Here is a 12249-nt window from a genome sequence, read left to right as displayed (position 1 = left end):
ATGAATTTATCATTTGTATTGTAACACTCCTCACTTTAGAAGTGATTAATTACCATCTAGAGTGTGGTACATGCCCTAGGGAAATGTTTAGACGTGTACTTAAGTCTTTTAAATTGATCAACGCACCTAAAGCTATTTATGTTTCCTTCTGGATCATAACATTTCTCAGTCAGCACAAATCTTTCATTGAATATCATTCAGTTCAGAACCTTAGCAAATGTGGAAAGATTTACAGAATTTCCAGGTGTGGAGATGCAAGAAGTGTAAGATAGTAACCAGTCTGTCATCTGTGGCACTGACCTTCTACAAGTGTAGCTGGTGATAGGGAAAGACAGTTCTCACCTGGACTGGCAGCAGCAAAGACCCCGGTCCGATTTAGACTATCTAAATAGCTATCATGTATCACGTGAATTTCAGAGGCCTTATCTGATCTATTATGGTAGGCTGCTGAAGCTTATTCAGAATAAATCATCTAATTGCTTTGTGCTGTCTAACATACCAGTTTGCACCAACTGATACCAATAACTGGGAGTGGGAGTTTAATATTTAGCTAACTGCAAGTCTTGGGTGGCAGATATAGACTTTAAAAGAAGTCGTCCAAGGTAAATGATTTGATAGCTTTTTTCTAAAATAATTGTGGCATTATTATTACTAACAACATTAAAAATCATGTTTGTCTGTTGCATCATACTTTATTTAATGCATTGCTATTCTTTTGCACTACATTGAAATGGTTCTTGCTAAAGAGTCTGCTTACCTGTTCTTAAATCACAAAACCATCCTCTCTGATGTATTAGCTGCCATCAGTCATATTCTTCTTTCTAGAATCTCATTTTCTCTCAGTGTCCACAGCCTTATTATTCCCCAGGTCTCCTCTTAGCTTTCTGATCATCACTTCAGTAAGGGCTATAGAGGGATCTTTCTTGGTACACCTCCACATCATCTCTTCCCTTTTTATCTGCAAATACAGCTTCGACTGCTATCTCTATACATGCAGCTCACAAACCTGCTTCATCAGTCCAGACCTTCTCTTTCCCAGCACACCAAGTTCTCTGTCTCTCAGATGTTCCCTTTTGAATGATATGGGCTATGTCTCTACCAGCAGATAGTGTGGAGTGGAGAAACGGGGGCAGATCAGCAAAGCAAAAGAGGTGGTGCTGAGGACCTCACACCCACATTGAGTACATTGTGCAGAGAGGTTATTACAGACTCACTGTGATCTAGTAACATGGGCTGGATGCCCACCAGCAGTTGAAGCAGTGCTTGGAGCAAAAGCACAGATGCAGTCTTTGAACACGGGGTTGGGGTTAGTTTCATCTGAAAGCCTGTGAGCTCCAAGACTGCTTTGCATTGTGAACTACAGCCCAGTAAGTGGAAACATCCTTCTGAAAGGAACACTGCGTGCTTTCTGCCATGCTTCCTCTCACACTTAGAGCTGTCTTTTGACAGATGCCTGCAGAAAAGCTTGAGAATTGTTTGGGTGTTAATCTACTATGGCACAACCTACCATGCTGACCAGTTGCTGGCTTCTTTTAATTAGGTTGTGAATTCTTTGAGGTGTCATCTTCTCTTTTCCTAACACTGATGCCACTGGATAGTAATTAATTTCTTATAATTGCAAATATACAGTTACGATTTTATTCCCATTGTAGCTCATCTACTGTCATCTCCTTTCTATTTCCAGAAAACTTCTCATGTCTTTGTTGTATAAGACATCTGGTCAGTATAGCTCAGCCAAGGATTGTAAAAACTGTTTCAATTAGCATAATCTCCCAGTCACAAACAGTGCAATCTTTGTCATCGGAAAGGAGAATTATATAAGGTTGCTTCTAGCCATTGTAGTCATTTTGGAGTTATGTGGTTGGGGGGAGGGTGTTTGTTTCTTTTTAGTGCAGTGAAAGCACAGAATTAAAATGCCTCAAATATTGTTTTATCTTTTAGTACTACGCATTTGTGTCATCACTAGGATACAGACTTATTTTTAGTAGAGTGGTGTAACTGGCCAGTAGTGGCTCTAGCAGCTATGCAAGAGACGCTAGATGTGAGAATGACCGCACAGTCAAGACAACAGCATTGCCAGGTTCAACTGTATGAGCAAATTTACAGGAAGATCTGAAAGTGTTAAATGGCACAGTAGGAAAAGACCTTCTATTAAGCTGTACCATCCTGAAGACTGACCAGGATGCATATTGCTTAGTTCACTCCCAATGTGTGCATCCCTTGCTTGACTAGGCTAGCCTCCATGAGACCAGTCACTATTTTCTTGTGCCTTTGTGTCCCCAGCCATAAAGGATGATTGGGCATCTCACGGGTTGGGTTTTTTTTAATATGTATCTTAGCAATAACTGTGTAAATTAGAAACTAGTTGTTAAAGAGGGAAAATACTGTGAGAGTGAGGGCATGGACTGTGTTTGGCTGGACCAGATTCCCACTCACCACTCAAAATGGCTACTCACTTAAGCCTTTTGGACTGCTCTTCAGAGACACTTTGATCTTTCCCCTGGCAATACACAGCTGCTTAAGGAGAATTCAGGCTACCAAAAATATTATTCCATGTATTTCTGTGGGTTGTACAGGTTTTGTGTGGCACATCAGGTCTTTGGAGACCTAGACAAGAGCCTTACATATTTACTCTTCTCTAGCAGACTTCCCATTCTCCTCTAGCAGATTTTACTTGTCTCTAGAAGACTTTGTTCATCAGTTGTTGGTATTGAGATTTAGATTTATGAGAAGAAAAGTTGAAATCCTTTTCTTAGGTGTTGTCATCTTGAGGGTGCTTACATAAGGACTCAGCTTCATTCTTTCAGACTTTCTGAATGTAGGCCCCATACTGTTCCTGTGCTACTTTCTCTTATGCAGAAAGTAAGAAATATTTCAGGTCTGCTAATACGGATTAGCTGCTTTGAACTGGTAGCTTTGTTCCAATTAATGTTTGCAACTAAGACCGAACCTCTCTGTGTGTCTGTTGTACATGTACATGTGTGGTTTGTTCATACTTTGGGATTTGGATTTCTGAACAGCAGCGGCGTTGACTAGCTGAGGCTGGTATAACACAAGGTTAATACAGTATATGTTGGTAAAGCTGATTTTAAATTTAAAGTGACCATCATTGTGCCCCTTTTAGTCACGTATTAGTCACTGTTTGTACTGATCTGTATTCCTTTTTTTGTCCCCACTTAGATGTTGCAAGAGCAATTGAGTTGCTGGAGAAACTGCAAGAATCTGGAGAAGTACCAGTACACAAGCTACAGTCCCTAAAGAAGGTGCTGCAGAGTGAGTTTTGTACAGCTATCAGAGAGGTATGAATTGAGATTTTTAGTTATTTCTCAGAATAATATCCCACTCCTGAAAAGTATATTTGCCTTTCGGTGCTGGAGAAGCAGGAGTGCCCTGTATAAAGGATGATGGATGTGAGATGTGTCTGTAGCTGTCTGCTACCATGCAGAATGCTGAAGTTACTGAAAAGCAGACACAAGAGCAGTTGCGTCAGCAAGGCATCAAGCCTGAGGCAATTAGCCTTGCTAAGGAGAAAGGGTGATTAATTAGTACTTTAGTATTCTGCTCATGCTGTTTCAAGGTCTGTGCTAACCTGTACAGCACTGTGCTGGGATATGGGGACATGCCAACTTGAGTCAGTGCAAGCTTAAATGCCTCTCCTTTGAGCTCAGGTGTGTGATAGGGATGTGCTGATAAAATCAGATTGCAGTGAGAGACAAATGGTGCAAGCACTGAAGTTAACTGAAGCTGACAGGAATCTTGCCACTGAAGTCAGTGGTCAGGTCCCAGTGGGCCTTGCTCCACGTGTCAGAAATCCTTGTCAAATTGCTAAGAACTGTGATCACTACCCTGCCAGCCATGGTCAGGGCCTTCCTAAGCTCTGCCCAACAGTAGATAAATGATGATTGTTTTCTTCTAGTCAGGCTAGAGAAGAAGCACCCCTCCTTCCTACATGCATACAAGCATTACCTTTAAAGTAGTTAAATTACAAATACTTGTGTTGTTAGAAATCTCTTAGACAGAAACCATGAATTAATACATTATGTCAGACTTACCGACTAAACTGAGCGCTGTTAGCCTGCCAAACAGAAGCAGCTCTAAATGCCCTAATGAAAGCAACATCTTTTCAGCAGAAAATCTGTAAGAACTTCTGTCTATCTGTCTGTTGCCTGGAACTAATCCCCCCTTGCTGAAATCAATGGGGAATCTAATGTTCCCTCGATGGTAGCAGGATTGAACTACTGATAACTAGGCAACAGCAGCGCATTGATTGAGTGGACTGCTGGGTGGCTGGAAGGAAGAAAGAGAGGAACAAACATTAGTTTAATAAGCAAAATGCAACATGCTCTTTATTTTATGGAATATATTCTTCAATGTGAGAAACAGAGAGAGGCTTCCACTTAAATAAATGGCAGTTTTCAAGACTTTTTAAAAGGAATAGTGTTCCATGACAATAAATAGTGGCACTATGTACCCTGAAAAGCTGATATTCTGACTAGTCCTTTCATTTAACCAACTAAATGCTTCTTTAATTGACCACAGAGCATTGAAAAGTTGTGGGGTTGGTTTTGGTTCTTTTTTTCCAGATAGCAGAGCCTGGCACTCCAGTTGTTAAAGGCAACTTTCAGTCTTTGCAGCATCATCAGTGAAATCAAATTTATACTCATCTCTGGAAAATAGTCTTAGCAGGAGCAAACAAAAAGCTTGTTGAAACAGGTACAGAGCCTAGGAAGTAGGAAAATGACTTAGACAAATGCATTCTCAGTTCAGTGAACTGAAAGTAGATTTTGACAAAATCATCTCAGTGGCACAAAAGGTCTTTATAGAGTGTTGTGTAAAGACAACCTGCTCATGACAGACTAATTACTGTTAGATTCTTACAATCAAATAATAGTCACTTTAAGAAGCCTGAAGCTAGCTGATACACAAGAATTGAGTGACGATGAATGAACTGTTACATCAGTGCTACCAACTTCATAAACAACAACATTTATTTCTTTTAAATTATATTATATATATAATATAACCTATTTAATGTATCACAGTCAGAACAAAATTTCTACACACAAAAAGATTGTTAATGCCATTCATCACTATGTATGTAAATCTTTTCTTAGAAGAAATCTTCAAATATAAAAGGCGCGATAACAAATCTTTTCATTGAGGGAGAGTGGGAGAATTGACATGTATACATTGCTAGTACCTAAGGTTGTTCAACACGTGGCTCCTCTTTTCAGTTATTTACATTAAGCTCTTGGCAAATGTTTACACTGTAACTCTCTTTTTTTCCACCAGTTGAAGAGTTGTTGGAAAATTGCAGAAGATAGTGTCTTCCTTTTTTTTTTTCTTTTAAAAGCTAATAAGAAAAGCGTGGAATATTTTGGCCACTGTAGCAAGAACTTGGAGGATATCTGAGCTGTGTCTTGCCATTAATCAAGGGTGCCCTTCTTGCATGTCCTTCACGTACACTGGAGTTTATGAAAGACTGATAGCTACTTTATTGACCAGCACAGTCTTTTCTAAGCATATTTGAGCTTGAGATAGCTGAGGCTAGACAGAAATCTCCCTGCAGATGCTCCCTCCCGTTGTTTATCTTCTCTTATCCCGAGTACAAAACATGAGAGTTTGGCAACTAGCTCTTAACTCCCTCTATTAGCACCTACATAGACTAGAGCAGAAAAGTTGTTCACCTTCACAAAAGAAGGGACAGCAGTCATTTGGAAGTAACAAGAAAAGTGGGAGTTGTTTAGAACACAACAGCCTTCCTGCAGAAAGCAGTGAAGCAGACCAGGTGTGAGCAGTAGGTAAGAGTAATGGAAATGGGATGAGGAGCAGTGGCAGGCTTTGTATTAGTATGCAAATTCTGGAAGAGGCCGCTTATTATACCTATGCAGAGATTCAGATCTGCAGTGTAGTGTGTTCAGTGTATAATACAAGATCTGAGCCTAACTTTCATCAGAAAATCTAGTAAAGAGGTTAAGGCTGACTCCTGTAGTCCTATAAACTTCATAACAGAGGAGCTTTGGGAAATAAACATTTTCTTTTCCAGTCTTTTTGGATACTTAACTGTTCAGTGAGTTTGATTGTTAAAGTACATCCCAGAGAAACTCAGTATTAGGCTGAATGCAGGTAAAATGATCAAAGATAAGCTATAATCCACATAGTATTGATTGAATGTGACTTGTCCCTTCTATAAGTAGGAATTCTTTAACTACAGAAGCAGGAGATCACTTTTATGATCAATTAGCCTTTGAAAGTATGAGGTATTTTGTTAGATGACATACATTCCAAACTTATGTGTAGGAATCTATTAAAGGGATGTAATGAATTGTATTTATGGGAACTTATTTAGCAAATCAACCCGCCAATTCAAATCCTTGCACTAATATCCCATAGAAATAAAATCTTTTTGAAGTAACTGAGTGAATGAAATTGAAATATAAGTACTTCGGCATTTTTCTTGGATGCTATGTAAGGAAATGGTGATTAATGGTTCTCACTTAGCTAAATATAAGTACCACCGACTGAAATATTCTGTCTGGCACTAGACAAGAATATGTATTAGCTCTGGAAATAATTTAAGTACGTAATGGCTCAGTATTTCCTTTTCACCTGAAGACCCCCAAACCAGATAACAAGTTAACCGAAGTCTGGTCACATTAAAATTGAATTTTGAAAAAAAAAAAAAATAATTGCATTTTAAAATTACTTGTTTCAAAAGCTCCCTAGCTACATGAAGATTAATTAGCCTTCTATAGCCTTGTCACCTGGCAAAAGATGCATAAATCTTGTCCATTATACCATTAAGTCCTTTACCCTTCCATGTGTTTTTGCTGTGTATTCAAAGCTGTTGCTATGTTACTGTCTTCTGATTCCCAGGGGGTTCCTGGAATAGATGAAGGGCAAGGCTACAAAAGTGAATGCATAATTGAACTACGGAGAAGGTATATTCACATGCAACATAAAACTAGACAACCTGAAAAGTGACTTTAATTGCTGTAAGTCAGTAAAAAGGAAGTTATGAGAACTGTAAGATAAGGTGAACTTCTGGTCTGGCAAGAAACTGTAAAGATCTATAGGCACAGAAGATAGAATAAACAGTTGAGCAAAACACACTAAATCATCAACAAGAAAATGTGGCATACTGTCATGGTTTAAGCCCAGCCAGCAACTAGGACCACGCAGCTGCTCACTCCCTCCCCCCAGTTGGTATCGGGGAGAGAATCAGAAGAGTAAAAGTAAGAAAAAACTTGTGGGTTGAGATAAAGACAATTTCATAGATAGAGCAAAAGCTGCGCAAACAAGCAAAATAAAACAAGTAGTTCATCCACTACTTCCCATCAGCAGGCAGGTGTTCAGCCGTGTCCAGGAAAGCAGGGCTCCATCACATGTAATGGTTACTTGGGAAGACAAATGCCATAATTTCGAATGTCCCCCCCTTCTTTCTTCTTCCCCCAGCTTTATATACTGAGCATGATGTCATACGATATGGAATAGTCCTTTGGTCAGTTGGGGTCAGCTGTCCCGGATGTATCTCTTCCTGACTTCTTGTGCACTCCCAGCCTCCTCGCTGGTGGGGTGGTGTGAGGAGCAGAAAAGGCCTTGAGTGCTTAGCTACAACCAAAAACATTAGTGTGCTACCAACACTATTCTCATCCCAAATCCAAAACACAGCACTATACTAGCTGCTAGCAAGAAAGTCAACCCCATCCCAGCAGAAATCGTGACACATACCTTAGCAGATTATGGGAATTTCATTTACTGTTAATATCTGGTAATCGGTACTGAAATGCCAGGAGAGTAATGACACAGCTTGATAAACCCATGCATCTCCTGATGAGCAGAAGTTTTCTTTCAGATTGATTCTCAAGCTTCTATTTCTGTATGTTAAATAGTAGTGTAAAATTCAGGTGTGTCTCGCTTTCCTTCTAGCCTTCCTTCGCTACCACATTTTCCATTTCAAGATTAAATCTAATGTTTTTCTGCGTGGATATTATTTAAAAGAAAATCTGACTGGTAAATATCTATGATGAAACATTTATCAATACCAAAAGTAATCACATCAGAAAGACTCACAAAAATAACCATTACTACATTCTGTTATCTTATGACTCCCACCAAAATATCAGGTCATCGCAGAAAAGCACTTTTTCAGGGCAGCATCACTGACAATCATTTATTAAAAGAGGAAGCAGTCAACACAAAATACTCGACTGTTGTATGTTTTCTATAAAATTAGCCTGTGGAACAGCATGTTGTCTTTGAAGATAGTTCAGTTTCTATTTCAGTAGTTTAAAACTTTTAAACTTACTATAAAAATGTCTTGTGGACAGAGCATCCTGGACATTTAAAGACCACTAGTGACTTACAGACAAAAAAATGGCAGTGGCAGAACACTGACCCATTTCTGATAAGGTCTGGATGCCCCCCACTTGCTTTAGAGATGTATTTGATTATGTTCTATAACACTAAAAACTATAGCACTATATGCTAGGTAGGATAGTTCAGCAAGCCTAGTTGGTATATTGGAATTATTTCCTTTAATTAATAATTTTCATTTTCATGCTTTAGCAATCTGAACGCCTGTAATCCCAGTGCTGCTGATATGCAATGTGTTATTATCTTCTCACTTCTTCAAGCTGCCTACCTGCGCTTTTTGTTATTAACCCTTATATATGTCTTTGCAAATATTAGGGAACCAGAAGAAGGCTGCTGGGTGGTGAAAGCTGAGTCTGGTGATGCTGTGCTCATTACATTGCTGTGATGCAGTGTGTGACAGCAGGAGGCTGGCTGGAACCCTTAGCTGTTCACTTCAGTTATCCCAGTATGGTGGTGTACTCTATTTTAATGGGCTGTACTAAATGTCACAGTCTGGGTCCTACCTGGACGCAGGTGAAACTTCTCATGAATTCTTTTACTAAAAATGTTCATTTGGGATTTTAATGTAGGAGTCATTTAAAGTCCCGGTTTTGTTGTGTTTCAAGAATCCCAAGATTTGTTTGATCAGTTTGCAATACAATACTGTTCCTCTACCTCCCAGATTTAGCTTCTGAAAGCCGAGCTTCATTATTTTCTGCCTGATGAATCCGTGCCCGGTAAAAATAGAGGCTCATCAGGCCAAACCTTCTTGGTTGGCACAGAGGGCAGCCCCAAAGTTCAAATCCTGCCCTGAGTCGCTCTTTCTTTTCCCTGGGAGCTGAATATTTGTTACAGGAGGAGAAATACAGTTCCAGTCAGTCTCTCATCTCCGCAGGGCAAGCCCAGCTTTTGAAGTCTTTAAGTTAGAAGATGCAACTTCGGGGGAAAAAAAAATACATGTGTGTGTCGAGAAGACTTATCGCTATAATTCACAGCACAGAACTGTGATTAAGGCTCAGTAGGAAGCCAGACATCTAAAGTCCCCTGCTGTCACATTTACCCATGCAAACGGAGATGTTGGTCAGGATTAAGCAAAAGTGGTATGTTGGACTTACTAATAAGGCAATTAGTAAACAAAAGGGCAATAGGACAACTCATATGAGTAAAGCAAGCAAGATTTTTCAGCTCAGATTTGTAACTCGGGTCATAAAAGCAGTATGGTTCTATTAGCATGATGCCCCATTAGACTGGCTGGGAAGCAAAGTTCTCTTCAGGCTAATCTGATACCTTGTTATACCTTGTTCTGGTATTCCAGATTGCTTATTCACAATTACTGCACCATTAATTCAGCAGTAGCACTCATGCAGCGGCAAATACGGAATTGTGCAAATTGACCAAATTCATTCGGATTTTCCAATGCTTATGCATGGATTGATTTGTACCTTTTCATTGCATTTTGCATTCCTGGTTGCTAATTGTAAAGTTTCGGCATTTTATCTTTTTTTAGACATTGGGGTGGATCATAATGTCAGTTGAACCAGTACAGCGGTCGCTCAGTTCTTGGGCTGTGTAGCATTTGCAAGAGCCTTCTTCTGTGCCTTTCCATCCCTTTTCCATTATCAGTGTCCTAGCAATGAAATGCCGTATAACATAGTGGTAAAAACTTTGGCTAAATAAGTACCTCAATCACTGTTTGGAAACGGCATTACTTAACTTCATTCAAAGATGACAGTATAGCAAAGTAATAATGTTTTCAGGTTTTACAGAGTTTTGCTTTCCCTCTACTGGTTACAAGTACTGTATCTATATTTAGTTGAGAGAAGGATTTGTAATGTATGTAAATTAGGGCAGAAAAAAATCAAATTTCAAAAGACGGGCTGCTTGCTTTTTGTCTTGCTGCCATGCTGTATTAAGCGTTTAGAAAGTTCAGTGGAAACCTTAAGTTAGCAGTAAACACAGAATATTTTTTCAATTGTGCTACTGTGTTCAAATGTGTGCTATGTTTTAGAGTGAATGTAACTAGAAATTACGCAAATCTTGAAAAACAATGAAGTTTCATTTACCACTTTACCATAAATGATAGAAGCATTGCTCTGTTGTTAGCAAGCCCTGGATGGCATGAATGAGAACTTTTAGAATGATTACCTTGTCACTCAGCAGATGGCCTTCATTAATGGCAATTATATGAATTTACAAAGCTGCCCAAGCATTGTCTGAAAGAAGGCATTATTAAGCTTCTGTGCAATTACTAAGTCCCTATGACTTCCCATGACTTCACTGCAGGAGATTTAAAACAGCTGCTGTTGTCACTTTTTTTTAGCTGCCTTGAGCTAAATACATTGATTTCGCAGATGTAGTACCCCAGAATCTGGGGCCAGACCATATCGCTGGTCTTTAATCAGTGCTTTCTCCCATTGGTTTTGATTAAAGATCAATTTTGAGAGTCAGCTGATGGCTATATATCTACTCACATTTGTGCTCTGCTTGCATAGTTGTGCCTTTCACAAAAGATAAATATTTTAGTGCTTCACGAGTCCTGCAATGTATAGAATCAAAGCAGTGACATATCTTGTTCCTATCACAGTTTATGTGGCTTGCTGTACCATATTTACTAAAACTCTGTGGTGAGTGGTGCTCAGGTGATGTTCTTAGTTCTACACAAGGCCGAGTTGCATATGCTGCAGAAGGTGACTCCAGTGTAACATGGGTGGTACATCTCAGCATCTTTTTGTGTTTTCCTCACATTATCATTTTAGTTTATTGTTGCAGTATCCTATTTGCTTACAGAAAACTCCTAAGAATAAACAGAATAGCCTCTGCTGCAGTTCATCTCAAACCTGCTTCTTTCTCTTGGGAGAAATCAGCAGCAAGGTGAACTACCAAGGAATATTTACGCTTATAGGTTGCTAGAAGCCACCGTACCGTTTCTGCCTTGATGGAGCCGCAGTATCCCCCTGCCCCTGCTTAACTGATGTCACTGATGAGACCCCTGAGAAATGCTGCTCAATCTCCATTTTTTAATTGTGCCTTCAGAATAGAAAAGAAATTGTAAAACTGTTTTTAAACTCCATTTTAGTTACATTTTTTGTTGGTATTTAAAACAAGAAACATCAGCAGTTTCCTTCCTTCTCTCTGCCTTCTCAGCTCAATAGGAACACTTGTGATAAACTCGCATGACAGGCTCAGATCATCTCATGTTTCCTCCACGTGCTGATTTTGGCATGGTTTTGACAAATCTGTTAAAGTTTAGAATATGGCTATTGCATACAGCAGCCCCAACGGCATATACCGACTTACTGATAAAGTGGAGGAAATTAGTGTTTATTAATGCTTGGGTTATTTTTGAACTCAAAAGTAACTGGCAGTAAGGTCTAAGAAAGAGAGTTTTAAATTATAAGCTATGATTTCCAAGTGATCTTACAGGAATTAACTAATCGCACATGTTGCTGTATCTTTTGATCCCTGTGTGTTGCAGTAGAAGCAGCAAAAGAGACTTCTAGGACAGTATTTTGCTAAGGTTTAGTTATTTCAAAGCATACAATTTCTGAGACACCTGTAACACCATCTTCAAAGACGCTGGATCATAGTTGCCATTGACTTAGAGCATAGAACAGTGTGGGAGGGACATGAAAAAACCTAAATTACCCAATCATATTTTTGTTGTTCCTCATATAAGTAATTTTTATTTGCAAATAAAAGTCTATTTCTCATTATTCTTAAGAGTGTGCCGAGCAACATGCTATTGACTTTGCAGTGTCAGAGTGACATTTCCAGACAGAATCAACATTGGAGGGAAGAAGAGGGGGCACACAGAGGTCTTGTGTGTCCTAACAGCAACACCAGGAGTGTTTCAGCTGACTTACCCAATATGTGCAGAGGATGTGACAGCATGCA

General features: G+C 39.3%; 1 protein-coding gene across 2 annotated transcripts in view; it reads left to right on the top strand.

Moving 5' to 3' along the window:
• The window catches only part of LIN7A (lin-7 homolog A, crumbs cell polarity complex component), a gene marked incomplete at its 5' end in the record, with an annotated part of 47565 nt that overhangs the window by 16741 nt on the left and 18575 nt on the right, over positions 1 to 12249 (top strand). For both annotated transcript variants that reach the window (XM_082498546.1, XM_082498547.1), the window contains one exon: positions 3181 to 3299. In XM_082498546.1, the coding sequence (XP_082354672.1) occupies positions 3181 to 3299 (119 nt within the window). The remainder of the gene's footprint in view (positions 1 to 3180; positions 3300 to 12249) is intronic.

This window comes from Vanellus vanellus (genome assembly GCF_965231255.1).
Source record: "Vanellus vanellus genome assembly, chromosome: 1".
Lineage (NCBI taxonomy): Eukaryota > Metazoa > Chordata > Aves > Charadriiformes > Charadriidae > Vanellus > Vanellus vanellus.
The sequence above is the reverse complement of the archived record's forward strand: the minus strand, read 5'-3'. Positions and strand labels throughout refer to the sequence as shown.